Consider the following 16,676-nt stretch of genomic DNA (forward strand, 5'->3'; position numbering starts at 1 on the left):
TAAACTTGTCACGCATCTTGTTTAAAATTATTATTATTAATAATTTATAAAAGCTGGGCCATTAATTTCCGTTACTACATTATGTAAAGTGCAATTTGTATTCTCTTTGGTAAAGTGTTCTTTTTTGTAGCCACGTAGGCCACGTAGGCCACGTCGTAGGGTAAACAAAAAAAATATGTAGAAAAAAAAAACTGAACTTTAAAATTAGAAAAGATGAATAAATTCGATTGCTCATGGGTGGCCGAGATGTCAGGACTCAGGCGTTGCCCCTGTGGTTGCCCCGGAATGGCGGGAGAAGCGGGTTCGAATCCCGAATCGTGATTAAGTTTTTTGTTTATATAAATAACTAGCGGTCCGCCCCGGCTTCGCCCGTGGTACATGTTTACGTTTTCTCTACATAAGAACCATCCTCGTACTTCAAGGAATATAATAAAAAAAGAATTATCGAAATCGGTTCAGCCGTTCTCGAGTTATGGAATTACAACGAAAAGTGGCATTGATTTTTATATATTAGATTTATATATTGTACATCTATTAATCAAGCAATTTAATGCCATAAAACACTAAATATTATATAAAACACTTAATTAAAGTATCCATTCTCGTTACACAAGACTTGGTACCTACTTTAATTGTATATTTAATTACAATCTTTATGTTTTGCTCTTGTTAAGATAATATTTTGGGAAAAAGATGAAATTTTCAGGATGTTGCAAATAATAAAAATACGTTTCGCATTGAATTGTCAATATAATATATATTTTTAATATTCATAAATTCAATATACATTATAATATCAAGTAAAATGAATTACTATAATTTATATAGGCAATACTTTAACACATGTTAATCTATGGGTAAGTTTAACAATCTAGTTCTTAGCTTACAACAAACGCCGGCACACGCACACACGCACGTCCGCACGCACACAAACACATTATGGCAATAGGAATTCACGTTTTAACTGTAGCGCCTTAAACTATACAAAAGAAATACTTCTCTGCAATATTATATTGCACAAGAATATAACTAATCTTTGCCATAGTACATAATGCCTCATAAAAATAAAATATTTATTATATATAAAATTTATTCCATCGTAGAAACTAAACTAAAACTAACGATGACGGTATTATATACAAGTTTCCGTATCGTTTATTTAATTATTCTTTGGTTTATCTAGCCCACCGGTCAATTTTGAAATCGCTTACATTAATTAATAATAAAATATGAAATATTTAAAACATGTTCGCTTAATTATTAAATTATACAGCTTTGATTTCACCTGAAGCGAATAAATACTGATTATATCAAAACGTCACAATTACGTGCTAAAGATCACAGTTCCGAAGCTAAAAACTCAAAATATTAAATAACAATAATTAATCCGTGTTTTAAAAAAATAAAACTCATTTTTAAACGTATTTTGTTTCTTTATTTTTTACAAAATGTAACCGCGACGTTTTGATGTATTTACATTCCGCTGTGGATGTGCTTTCAATACTGTATTTTTGTATGTACACTACCGTCACTGCTTTAGATAATCCAAAATTTACAAAATTGAACCATAACTTTGCTTGTTCTGACATAAAAAAAAAAACATTATTATTTATTACAAACGTCTACAGCTGGTTAACAATATGATAGAGCTTCGATTTTTTATGTTGGTACCTATCTAAATGATCAAAAGCATGAAATTTTTTTAATTAGAAAAAAAAGGATTTTGACATATTAATGGTGGCTTCATGGTGGATTATCGAAAGCAGTCTATATTACTTCTAAAATATAATTGTACACAATATTACCATATTGCTGGAATTTTTACATAATTCGTTGCATAGAAACCTTTCAAGAAAACAACTTACCTACCGTTAGGAACTTTCTGTTCTAATATACTGCTGAAATTATAAACGGATTGAGCCTTGAAATGCTTCATACCTACGTAAGTGCTTTATAAAATATATAATAAGTAAAGTATGTACAATGTAAGTACATCGGTTCGTGAACGATGATTTAGCAATTTTTATTATGAAATGGATCTGTGTTCACGAGAAACGATGAGTTTTAAAATTTATATAAGTTAGTTAGTTATAAAGTTCGTTTTCATTTTGAAATTTACAATAAGAGTAAAAAATTATAATTGCGAAGGTAAAAACATGCTATGAAATTGAAATTTTAATTGAAAATTTAAGCTTTACGCCAAATTTCTCATCGCTTCCCGTTGAACGATACAATTTTCTTCCACACTACAACAGCTCATGTTAAGCTTCCGTTAAATAAATATTAACAAGGTCTATATTAATATTAAATTTAAATATATTTTATATCCTATTGCATTCAATAAACAGATGTTGATTATTGTCCTCATATTCATTGTATTATAGCGGTAGTCGCATCACGCGGTAGCTTAGCCTACTCGATGTAAACCATCATTATGTACATATAACCCTATATTATTTACAATAACTTTATATCTATTTACATTAAACATACGCTAAATTTTGGACTAAGAAGGAGTTTTTTAAACACAGTAGAGATCCCATAGGAGTATTCTGGAATGCTTTTCACTTAATTAAGATAGAAACTAGCTAAATATTTTATATCATTAGAAGTTAACAGAATATAGAAATTTAGAGATTTTACTACGCTGATGATGACAATACTGATGAACGTGAGTTATACGTTATTACATGAATTTATTGAAAAGTGCATGTTATTATGAATTCGGTTATTTATAGCTATTGAAAGAATAGGTGTTGATTAATTTAAGATAAATAATATTAGCGTTTGTAAATCTTTGAAAAATAATGGGAAAAAAGATAATGATTTATGAGTATATCTAACTACGACTATTGCTAACTAAATACGTATTATGGCTTGGTTTTAAAAAATGAGTATTATGCTACAGGTACTGTTTTTGAATCAGTACAACTACTTAAAATATAATTTTTGGTAAACATGGCACATCTTTGGTACATTTGGCACATTACAAATAAAATACATATTAAAAAAATATTATGGCGTTGAGCAATGTGTAAAATTACATCCGAATATATAAATACCGAGCGACAAATACTTTATTATCTTTTTATTATCTACACCAGTAACTTAAATCTTAAAAAAAACTACATCGATTGTCTATGGCACTTCTTTTCTCTTTGGTTTGCGATCGACGTCTTTGGTAGCGACTACGTAGTCAACTTTTAGCTAACAATCATCGGAATGTGTCACTAAAATGGGATTTAATTAATAAACATTTATATTGTCAAGAGTGAATAACTAGCTAAGATAATGACTATTTAACATTTTTCTTCGTAGCAATTGTTTTATAACATTCCTAGCAGTGAAAGTCGGGTGTTTAGTCCCTGTAAGGCTTGCAAATAGCAAATCTGTGGTTCATGTGTTGGCTGTAGGATCCGGAGTGCGAGAACTTCTTGAGACACTTGCAGCATTGGAAGGGCTTCTCTCCGGTGTGGAGTCGCTTGTGTTCCGTCAGATGGTGCTTGTGCTTGAACGCCTTGGGGCACTCCAAGCATTTGTAGGGTCGTTGACCTGGTGGACAAAATAATTTCCTTTTTTAATGTTTACATTTAGAGAGGTGTGTGGTGATTATTAACATTGTATTTACAACAAAATAAACGAAATTATTGCGACTTAAGAAAGTAATTCTAATGATATTATAATCACGGCAACAATTTTGTTCAAATTTATTTACTTTTTTATCAATGAAACTTGATATTAAACACAAGACTATATTATAAGATTATAACTATGTTATAATATTTACCTGAATGTTCATATTTATGCCTCGCTAGGGAGCTTTGTTTCACAAAAGTCTTGTCACATTGATCGCATACAAATTGTCCCTCGCCTTCCTTAATATCGTTTCCTTTCAACTTGCTCTTCTTAAGTACAGTTGCGTCGTCGTCGTATTCGGGTTGGTGTTTAACTTCATCGCTCCAAACCGAGCGATCGTATAGCGGGCTAGATGCTTGCCTGCTATCTGGCGTGTGCATATTCAGTAACCCATTGGCTAAGTCATTGTATTGCAGTAGTTTATCCATAGGTATTAACGGATTAACTGCCATCTTAGCAAGAGAACGTTTCTGAGTCTCACCGGGAGATGGCGATAGTCGAAAGTCGGAAGAAGAAGAGCAATTGGAATGTGGATAAGTGTTCACGTAATTCTTGCGATACGGTGTCGTACTTCGCGAAGATTTTTGACTTAAATTCACCGCTTCTTCGGAATCGGAATGTGTCACTGAAATGCTGCAAGGCGAAGGCGACGGACTAGATGTCACTGAGACGTTTGACTTTTTTGTAGACAAGTCGAGCGGTTGGTCCGACACGGTTATCGCATTTGACATACGCCGTACTCGCGCACGGTTGTTTTGAAACCATACTTGAACAACCCTGTTATCGAGACCAATTTGATGAGCGATTTTCTTAAACTCTTCCCTGTTTGGCCGGGGATTGTAAGCATAATGTTTCTTCAACACAGCCTGTTGTTCTTCAGTTAAAGCAGTTCGCACTCTGATTTTTCTATCGTTATCGTGTAGAGATTTATCGTCACGATCTTCTTTTCCAAAGTCTTCATCTTCGCTAGCACTAACACCGCTCTGTATGGACGCTCGCATTTCAGCTTCTAGCCTATTCAATGCTACTGTCTCTGCAACTTGTGCGGCTAAGCTCTCATGTTTGCGGAACACACTTCCACACAGTAATTTTTCGTGTTCCAATAAGTCATTTTTGCTATTAAATGTCAAATTGCACTTCACACACCTGTGAGTATCTTCAGGTTCATTCTTTATGATCACATGAGGCGTTGGTGGGGATTCTATACTTGGACAGGTATTCCCGGAAACGGGTGATAATTTTTCCATATTAGTTCTGAAAAAATGTTTGCTAACAGAAGCACTCACTGATTCTAATATAGAATTAAAACCTGCATGATTATTGTCGACATCTGGGCCGTTGTTATTTAATGGGACGGATTCGTAATCATGGGAAGGTGGTCTTACATCATTATCTAAAGTTTTTTCTTTTTTAACAGATACAGATTCTTCATCTTCTATATCCATTACGAGTTCTGCACTACCTTCTGATCTTTTATCATCTTCTTCGGTTACCTCTTCAATTAAATCCTCAGGATCGCCGTGGGATTGATTCATTTGTTTAAGATTAGGGCTCTCTATCTTCCTTTGTTGATATTGCTGAGAAGCTAGTTGTTGGAATAACTGACTTAAGGAAGCGGGGAAACTATATGGAGCTATTCCGCTCTCTGGGCTCATGGGCATTCCAGGAGGCATATAGAAAGGATTAAGTCCCGGTTGTCCTAAAGGTGGGCGGTGATAGTTCGCCTCTTGTGAGGACATCGATGCAAAGAATGCAGCGGCCTCATTGTATTTCGGTAATATGGGTAAAAATGAATTACCGTTCGGTGTAAGGTTATTATTGAGTTGAGAAGCGACCATCGCATTTGCTCGCTTTCTCGAAGGACTTCGGTCGGGGTTGAGGGCAGGATTGGTCGGTTTAATTCTGCCCATCTTAAGATTCATTACGAGACACTTCTTAGAGGTCATATGCGAAGAATAAGACCCTGAGTGGGAGAACTTCTTTCCGCAGTTCGCACATTCGAAGGGTTTTTCTCCGCTGTGTATCCTTAAATGCTCTTTAAGGTGATGTTTAAATTTAAATGCTTTATCGCAGTCGTTGCATTTGTATTTCCGCAGGCTGGCGCTCTCGTCGTGACTTATCATATGCCTCTGCAGTCGGTACACATTCGCGAAGCTCTTGTGGCATATCTTGCAAGTCTGCAAACAAGAAAAAAATTGTTATATAACCTGATTATATTTAAAATTGGTTTTCAAAAAGAATTCTCAAATGCAATAACTAACTCTTATATAAATAGTTCAACTATTGACAATTCATTATTACAGCTTTGTACAGTATAGTATAAGTTAAGCCAACACAACACAATAACCACGGCTTATGGGTTTCCAATTTAAATTTAGGCTCATATTAAAAAAACTAGACAATACAGTTATTTAATTCAATGCAAAATTGTCTAACAACCTATCGCTTTACATTCTTAGTGAAACAATGTACACTGACATATTGGACGGTATCCACCTGAGTGCTCGGGGAGTGCAGCGTCTCATGCTTCTCGAGCTGCTCCCGCGTGGGGTAGGCGCCGCGGCACTGGCTGCAGCTGAACGGGCCGCCGGGGCCCAGTGGAGAGGAGCCCCGGTCGTCTTCCTCCTCCGGCTTGCCGTCCGAACCCCCACTCGCCAGTGGACGGACTGGAATAAATAGTAGCTGCTGTAGAATTGAATTGTGTGTACCTAACTAGCTATTGGGAGGTAGATCAGTGTCAAATATTTTTGCACTGCCCATTTCGGTGATATAATTGCTTCATGGACGTTTGTGCTAGCCATTACCTACTTGTCTATTTTTTGTGAAACTTATCATGCATGTACATATTTCAATTAGTTCACTATTTAGTGAGGTGAAAATGATATCTTGTCTTTGCTTATAACTTATAAGTTATAAGCTTTATAGAACTGCTTGAAATTAAACCCAACTTTTCTGTCAGCTCGGGTTTAATTAGTTACCTATTCTTCAAAAAATTTAACAAGGTTTACCATAGAGTTGTAAAATTGAACCACAAGTTCTAATCCCAAAAGGTTAGAACTTAAAAACAACGGGTTACACATTAAAAACACATGTTTATTTATACAAAAGTATTTTTCCTTATACATAAATGGCACAAAAGTTGCATAGGTACGTTGGCGGTTATTCGGTATCGAGAGCATAAAACATATTTTATATTCATTATTACTCATACAGTATAATTTATTATAATAACGATGTGCTAATTAGCGTAGCAAATGTATACCTAGGTGTTTATGGCGTTAATTAACCACACTAGGTAAATTGTTTATAATATACCTAATATAGAAATAATTCCTAATCTAAATATATACAATTAGGTATACAGGGTGGACGGACGGAATAATCGCCTGTGCACACTTAACGATTACACCCTGTATAACTCGAAGGTAACTGACTCACTGACTGTTACTGACATAGTACATAGTCTATAAACTCACAGCCATATACAAAATATAAACACAAAATATAAACCCACAGAACGGATTGGGTTGAAATTTGGCATAGAGGTTAGAAGTTAGGAAAGGATTTAGATCAGATAGATAGATATTTTAGGCATTTGTATCTCATACCTAAACTAAACAAACCAGTAGGTATAACGAATACCTAATACGAGGAAAGAAGTAACCAAGCTAGATTATTGTAAGACGTAAATTAATTTATCTTGTCTTTTAAATTTTATAATATCTTATATTAAAAATATATTAAATATTAGGTATAGAACCATATAGACTTTAAAATGCATAACTCTTTTAAAATTGAATGATTAATTTCTATTTTGCAGTTTTTACTAAAAAACTAAAATAGTAACACACGCAATGTGCAGCGTTCCTTATAGCAGGTTTTGTAGTAACACCAAACGGTATTGAATTTTAGAAATTACGGCCTCGTAAACCGTGCACCGGCCATTCCGCCGGTAACTAAGCCCTTGTTATCCAATACCGTCCAATTTACTGCTATAATAATTATCCCGGCGTGTTTGTCTGCTCGTTATTACCTCAAAACGATTGTATTATCGACGCTCGGTTCAAGCGTTGTATGGTGCTTTGAGTGTGAGTATGTTGTTTTGGAGTTTTTTGGACTGTTTATTTTTTATAAATAATAACTGATATTTTTTTACGGAAAATCTAGATTTCATAGCAAAGTAGAAGAAAGTACCTAATACTGAATAATGTTAAAATTTATTTAATAACACCAATGCGGCAATATAATCAACAAAATATATTTTTTTATACATTATAACAAATATTATACCAAAATTATTTTTATTTTACTAAACATTCTTAATTAGTTAACCCAAAAATATTTCAAACAATATTAAAAGGTACGGTTAACGAGGTACATTATATTTAGTTCCACTACTCGCCAACAGATGGCGCTAGCGATGCGGCGCGAGTTAAACACCGAGACGCGGAGATATTGCGCTGTTTGTTAAAACGAACACTGGAGTCATTCATTCTTGTGTAATTAAATCGTTACACGATACATTGTTGGTACCTACGTGTGTTGTACAAAATATTGATTATGGTTGTTCAGTAAATGAATTTTGAACTTCATATTATACTGTAGGAGTAATAAAGTGCTATATTAATTCGTATAATGTGGGATAAGTTTCTTTAAGTACGTATACCGTAAAAAGTGCTAAATAATAACTACAAAGTGATTGTGCAGATGGTTCTTGAACGAAACGCAATATTCATACAACGCCTCCACAGTCAGAGCAACATACTTGTTATCAGCTACCTATCTGTAGGTGGAAACGAGCACGAGCCTCTAATCTGCTGTATAACCGTTGATAACACACACAAGCGACACACGCTTCCTATTGAACTACAAAAACAATGCACCACACAATACCGGTGTAGATAACGAGTTGTAACCGAAGTCAGAATTCCGCGCGCTGATTGGTTGCACCTGTGCGCTACGGGAGGGCACACGAAACTCCTGCGCCGTCTCAATTGTAACTACGCGTTGAAAGAATTATTCCTAAATTGATTCGTTCAATTGAAATGCGGTCGAGTCGTTGTCTATCCACTTTCGTTTAACTTATTTTCCTTGTTTCGCATACCTTGTGCGGTCAAGTGTATTTTTATACGTGATTCACATGTTTATGTAGGTAATAAAACTATTAAACTAAATGTATATTATTGCATTGCGCGGCGAAGTTATATTCGTTATTATTTAAAGGAAATCGTCAAGGTGGTCTGGCTTGTAATTTGTTGTTCTGTCATTATCTCGAATTCTATTTATCTTTGGATATAATTTATCCAAACGAAAATTATTATTATTAAATGTTCCTGAAGTCTTTAGTTGGTAAATAATAAAAAAATCACTTATAATTCTGTCAAATTTGGAGTTTGCTACATTTTAGTAATTACTAATTGCTAAGACTTATTTTCATGTTTTCATGAAACTACGATCTTACTTACTTACGTACTTACTCCTTTATTTTATTTCGCATCAATATCAGTAAGAACTTTATTTATTATTATCGTACGTGTATAATAAAATAATATCAATAAGTATCATAGTATCAATTAATAATGACAAAATATGTTTGGATGTAAGAAGAAAAAGCTTTATAAAGGATTCACATCTCTACATCACTTATTGCATGTTCAATTTAAAGAAAATTCATTAAGTTTTTCAATCATAGAAAAACTAAGTGTTAGCAACCCTTAGACGCAAAGGTATCAGTCGCATAACTTAAGCACTCATTAACATACATTTTATACGAAATTAAAAAATCTAATCATCTCATACAATGAATAGATAACTATGTAGTTATGTACATGTTACATATTTACCTACTTTCGGTGTACCTAATAATAATAAGTACAAACATATTGCAATTGTTTAAAATAATATTTTAAATTTCCTCCTATTTCATGATAAAAGTTAAATGTTAACAATAATTAAAACAAGGACTACATAAGTCACGTAAGTATAACGTAGATAAATATTTTCACAATAGAAATTGATATTAAAATTCAGACAAAACAAATACACGCTATAACGCACAAGTTACACAACAAATTAAAATATGAAATTCATGAATCACGAACTGAAGGGAGGCAATATGAAAGTGAGTCACACGATTGAGATCGGCAGTTATCCCAAAGATTGTTTACACGCGATAATCACTCGTTAATGAGCCTGTTCATTTGTGTCTCTTCAAATAAGTGATTAGACATAGGAATCTGTTATTTGCACTAGATACAGGAATGTCAATAATACTAATATATTCAGGTAAATGACGTGTTTATCTGTGTTTAAACTTGAGTCTGGTAATGCGACTTTGATAATATTATGTGTTTGGGTCAATGGTATTTAAGTACCTATATATGTAATTATCTATCTGCGATACACAATGTAATTGAACAAAGTATGCCGAAATCAACACCAATTGAACATCGTTAGTGCTAAGTTTGTCACGTATAAAATAATGTTTGTCTCAAACCTAATCTACATAAATAATGAGATGCCTCTTTGTTAGTCTTATGAGCTTTTAAAGCTCACAAGAGTTTAATATTTACATTTACATTGAAAAATATGAAAATACAAAAATGTTCACTATTCACGTTACTTTTCTATTTTATTTTTATTCGCAATGTTTTGATTCGTCTTTGAATTATTACAGTCATATTTATATCCTTATTCTATAAAAGGAAAACATAACAAATATGTATCTATATAACTTAATTAATGTGCACTCTGTTTCTCACTAATACGATCAGATAAAAAAATAGAGTTTATTTTTTCAGGCAAACATAATTTTTAGGAAGCTACTAACGAAATTTTCATAAATTCATAATACCTATAACATTAGATCAAACAATCGTAATCATATCGACACTATTCACAAAAAGAACAATAGCGAAGATATTTTCGGAACACAACCATTAAATTATGTTCAGACGACGATCACTAATTATTTATTCCCAGAGAAGTTTGGTAAAACATATCAAACGTCCCTATTTCATCCACTCAGACAGGCGGCGGAAGAATACAGTGAAAGTAAAAGAAAAAAGCAAATGAATTAAAACAACATAATCATTTACGATTTAAGACATTGAAAGAGAGCGGGGTTCCCCTCGGCAAACGAAACTTTCTTTTAAGTCTGTGTATACCTGTTCCCGATTCTCAAGTGGATAAATTATATCCCAAGGGAGCGAGGGAACACGGTTATTTCTAATGAACACGTTTCAAGTTTTATTTTTAATGCCACTGAGGTGATATCATTTTCACCTGTTTCGCTCTCATTGTTGTAGACGAAACTTTACGTGTATTTTTGGATTTTATGGTTCAGTCAGTTTCATAGTTAAATAATTGTAATGGACTCTAGCGCTCTCGCAAAAATTAAAGAGCTGAACATTTTTATGAACAAATGTAGAGATTTAAAAAAAAATGATATTATTTACTATTTGCCGGGGTCATGATAAAATAAATAGTATAAAGTAAAAATAATAATTTTGGGATAAAAATTAACAAAAATTGAATGATAACAAAAAATAATAATGAAAAAGTTGCAAACAAAAATAAAAGGAAAAGAAGCTTACTTAAGGCAGCAAGCCGCCTGGCCGATGTAGTGGAAGTCGGGACCTGCTTACTCCTCATGTCCGCAAGCCAACCGGCCGCAAAGCATTCGTACCAACCGCCAACTCCCATATACGGGCTATGCACTTTCATCTAGCACGTTTCACCACACTCGCGGGCTAATTACTCACAGCGGCAGCCCCAAACGTTGGCCAGGCTCCACAGGCGATACGAGTAGCTGTCACCATAGCAGCCGAACATCTCATCGGTTCTCGCGACCATGGCCCCGCGCGCTACACGTGTGGCCGGCGTCGCGGCGCGCGGCGGAATGAGCCGGCCCGCCTCCGGCCCGCCCTGCCCGCCGCCCCGCGACCCCCACCCCCACTTAATTAGTGCCCGTGATGACCGCTCCACCGTCACCTCCTCTCGACACGTACTATCGCGGTTTTTACACTTTTTAGCCACGGTTAAGGAAAATACAATGATACCTAATGAGGTTTTGCTGTGTTTGTCTCACCTATTATTTAAAGGAAATTTAAATCGATTCGCAGTGTTCGATGTATTTATAAATAAGTTTGGATTATGCTTAATTTTCGATTTTTCATCGCGTTGAACTAAATTCCCGTTCAAATATTCGCGAACGTAAGAATCTCCCACACATTGACAAAAGCTGTTTTATCAAGGTGTTACTTTACGACGCTCCACCTTATTCTACCTGTCTTTTTCTAACGCGTTGACTGCGATTACACGTGTTTTTATAACTTGATAGGTACATGCATTATTTATTTTCTAATAAAATGTTATTGCGTTTTATGACATTAGTAGACTCTACATAGAGTTTAAAATTTTTAATGTTTGTATTTTCCACGATTAACAAAAACATGTGTATTGCGTAACTATGTAAATTTCTGAATAATATTTACATGTATTCCGATAAGAGCTTTTTATAGCCGTGTGTTGCAATTGCGTCGCAGTAGGGAGGTGGCGCGTAGATGTTTAGTTCCGCTTTCTGCCACTGGATGGCGCTAGCTGTACTGAGAGCTTTCTTATCGGAATGCTTTACGTATAATTCAGTTTATTTGACGAAATGGTTTGTTATTTGTTTATATGTTTAAACGTACTATGAGTACTATTACTTTGTGTGAGTATTGACATATAGATTGAGAGATAGATAAAAATGATAGTATTGTAATAGGTAGGTAAGTAATTACTGTGGTAGTTACTTATTGGTTTATTTTTAAATTGATATCGTACCTATTTATTTATTAACGGACTTCCTCATTTAGAATTATTAATCATTTACATTGTTTATTGAAATACTACAATGAAAACATACGCATAGTAGTACATTATTTAAAAAATATGTAGAGTCTTTATTTTTAATTAGGTAGGTATATTAATTATCTACGTATAAGGTATGTCACTGTACATCGAATGAGTTATGAGTACAATGACCTGAATTACCTACCTACTCTTTCATGGATGTAAACTGATAAAAAAAAATCTGTCTTTCATCAATTATCAGTTTTAAAAAGCTTATAAAAATATGTCTTTAAAAGCCAGCAAAGCACCTGTAACACCATAAATATAACAGACGCAGACAGCGGTAACCTAACATCTGGCTTGAAATTCATACCTTTTTGGGACGTCGGTTGAAGTAAAGACAATACTGCAAATATTGTAAAGATGGTTAGTTGCACGTGTAAGGCACGTGTTGTGAAGTTATTGTTTAGCCGTTTAAGAGATCCTGTATCAAAAACATTGTTTTAAATAATTGTAAATCTTGCAATTTGTTTTTGGACATTGCTTTTGATGAAATCAGTTAAGGTAAGTTTTAGGACAATTATAGTGTTATAAATTGTTTTACTGCATATTATATTGTACTTTTTAGTTTTAAAGTGTTAGGTATTTTTAATTATTTTTGTGGATATTATATTGTTTGAAGCGATCAGCGATGCATATTCAAATAGGAAGCATAAACTGTAGTTGGTATAATTATTTTAAAATTTTACATTAGGGGTACCTATTTTTGTAATTAATGAGCATTGATATACCTACATATTTATAATGAGCTTCTTTAGTTACTTGTTCACTTAAAATGAATGCAGTTTTAATAAGTTTCTGGTACTTACTTCTTCATAGTAAGAAAAAAAAGGTCATTTCCAACCGAGTGACCGCTATATCACGGGAGGTACCTACTAAATCACTTCTTTTTTGTCCTGAAGATTTTTCACAAACGTAACACATGTTACCTATAACAAAAGTATTTAAATTGTATAGATTTCACGGGGACGAGTTAAACAATTATGTAGATCATAAATTACCTTCAGCTATACACTACAGCGCTTCAAGTGCTTTAAAGCTGAAGTGTAAGCGCTTGCAGCGGATATAATTACAATATTGTGTTATGAAGTTATGCGTCTTGCAGTCTTGCATAGGTAGGTACATTGCCTGTTAAGGTTGAGATACTTGTGAGTGGTAATGTTATGTATGTACATAGTACGTAATGTATTTCAAAACTTTTTAGGTAGGTACGTGTTTTTAGGGCAAAATATTTAATAAAAAAAGTGATACCTATTTCATTGGAAGATTGAGATAATTCTTATGGGAATATGTCTTATTTTTGTATAAGTATAAATAAATATATCATTAATGTAGTGAATATAGAGTGAAGCCGCTTTCGTTTAGTTCTATAGGTAACATGATGAATAATGATAATAATTTCAGACTTTAATGAATTTCAAACTTTTTCAAATACATACTGTATGAAATAATCTCGAAAAGTAGTATTCATTGACCTAATTATTCCATGCTCCACAATTTAAATGTAACATTTGAACATTCATTCAGATCTGGAATAAATCAGAATTTAACTTGGCATGATCATTGGCGGGTTAAAACAACATTTGGGGGTAGATTGTAAAAACAAGGGATGCCACACGCAGAGCATGTGTTATTTCGTATGTTTTAATAATAATACCTCTTTAAAAGCTCTACCAAAGCTTTTAAGGTAATGACGTCAGCCTTAGTAACGATTCTAATGAAAGAATTACAAAATTATGCAATTATTTTTGCTGATTTCGTAAACTGTTTTGGAAAAAATATTTGAACTTTTGTATTGGTATATAGAAATCTCAACATTACAAAGTTAATGATTTATAGATATGTCTGTTATTTAGATATAGTTTAGTGTAAAGTGGTACTTAGATAAAGTTCAATTAATGTTCTTAAATCGTAAATGATTAGGTACCTACATAACTACGTCAAAAGCGATTTACCTACCTCCCTATAGGTATTAAATCTTGTAAGTAACCCAATCTTTAATTTTAAACCTACATTTTTTATCTCTACACATTATAAGTTATTTATTAATATTTTTAATAAGAATAAAACATTTAGAAATTAAAGACTTTTTAACGGTCGCTGTAAAGTGTTCGAAACGTCGGGAAAATAATATAATGAATAAATCGCGTTTAAAATCCGTTAAAAAGTCTTTAATTTCTAAATGTATAATATATACTCGCGTAAAATCAAACCCTAGAAAATAGGTACTAAGAATAGAACAGTAAAAAAATCTATTAAACAGTAAATGTTACCTGCTTTTTGTTTTAATGGTGGACTCTACCAGATGTGTTCGTGAGAAACTCGCTGGAAACAAAACATAAACAAAATGAATATTAATACGTAAGTAGGTACCTATACAAGTTATTATGGAGACAATTTTTAAAATGTATTATTTCAAGGATTTTTTGAATTATCTACCTACTACCTACTTTTAATGATAAAGTGAATTATCAACAAATAAATATGTACACAATAGCTATAAATTACAGTATTTTAAATTTAATTGCGACTTTTTTTCTAATTAAAAACAATATTTTATAGGTTTTAATGGAACTTTATGATTGTCAAATTTTGTTCGAATCTTAGAGCCATTTCAATGTTTAACCTTATTTCAAAGAGCGAAATTGTATGTTTTTGGTACATTATTAAGCCCCTAATGTATTAAAGCTTTTGGCTACTAGATATTCTATACAATAAAGAAATGTTTATTTGATTTCAAATTCCTACCTGAACCTAATACAAAATACACACATAAAAGTTATTATATTGTTACTCTCTTTTCAAGATTATACCTGCATGTTGTACAATTAAAAGCAATACTAATTGTGTCCCCTTGTAAATCGATATCAATCGATACTTACCCGCATATTATGCACTTCTTTAGGAATCCGGTAATAATGAGAAAAAATTGATTGATCCTTTCAATACAAAGGTATACGGGTACCTATAGATGTAATTGACGCGCGGACCGCCCGGGCTCTGAGTCTGAGGGGAACCTAGGTTTAAGATAAAAAGGTATGGAGGGTAAGGAAACAATGAAATTGCATTTAAACCTGGAATTGATGTAAATAATTTACCTACTGTAGTTAAAGTGTTTAACATGAATTGAAAAGCGATTACCTTTAGCTGATAGCTTATGGCATACCTTTTTTCAATAATATATACCTATTAAATACTTACCTACATTCCTCAATCAAGGTTCATTTCAAAAATACTATTTAACAATGTATTTAGTATTAAACAACTCTACATCGTTTATTATTTACTAAGAATAGGGTATTTATTGCGAAAATATAATTACATAATATATTGACATAGTGACTTTAAACTCGCGAGATTTAAAAATACATAACCACCTAAATACTACGAATTTATATTTAAATACAAAGATTATGTAATAAACAAACTACCGTGAAACGTAAAACGCAGATAGTGACGAAATAAAAAGTTATCAGAAAGGGAAGCTGATAAGAGCGGAGTAAAAACACAGCAATCAGCCCTTCGGGTTATCAGTGGGACTCAGCATCACTGCTGATAACGACTATCTCTTAACACGGTTAAAACTATCGCCTGTCAAAAAGTCACACGAAAATGGATATTAATGGTTGTGGTTGAACTTTGTATTGTAGTTAATAATAGATGGATTTACATGTGAAGCATACTTTTCAGTGGCAAATAAATAAGGATTATAATATCTAATAATTAGCATTACTGATGATGTGTTTGTTTATTTGTGTAATCGCCAAATCAGTCATAATGTTCATTATCCCTACAATATATAGGCATAGTATTTTTTTCATTATTTCCATATGACTCTACCTAGTCAGATATGGATCTTCTACTAGTACGTAGTAGTAAGATTTTTCTCGTATTATGTTAATAATTATTATGTAGTTATAACTATACATACCTACTTAGGTACTACAACAGTAGAAAAAGACAAAACTTTTAGATTTAAATACAAATCTTTATGGACTGTTTAATTTTATTATATGGCATGTTAGCTTCGACAGTTATTTTAATTTTAATTTATACGACAGATGAACCTTGCAAATTCACACCAAAAAACGCTGCACAAAAGAGATAATGCAATTACATCTGTAACGCTCAAAGATAGCCACGAT

General features: G+C 33.0%; 1 protein-coding gene across 1 annotated transcript; it reads right to left on the reverse strand.

Moving 5' to 3' along the window:
* Positions 1–730: 730 nt before the first annotated feature.
* LOC123693090 (zinc finger protein 1) lies at positions 731–11,523 on the reverse strand. Its single transcript, XM_045638044.1, has 4 exons — positions 11,232–11,523; positions 6,115–6,302; positions 3,788–5,813; positions 731–3,552 (listed from the first exon to the last, which is right to left on the reverse strand). The coding sequence occupies exons 1-4, from the start codon at positions 11,359–11,361 to the stop codon at positions 3,359–3,361; spliced, it is 2,538 nt and encodes an 845-aa protein (XP_045494000.1). The 5' UTR covers positions 11,362–11,523; the 3' UTR covers positions 731–3,358.
* Between the last annotated feature and the right edge of the window lie 5,153 nt (positions 11,524–16,676).

Source organism: Colias croceus, chromosome 7, assembly GCF_905220415.1.
Source record: "Colias croceus chromosome 7, ilColCroc2.1".
In the NCBI taxonomy this organism is placed as follows: domain Eukaryota; kingdom Metazoa; phylum Arthropoda; class Insecta; order Lepidoptera; family Pieridae; genus Colias; species Colias croceus.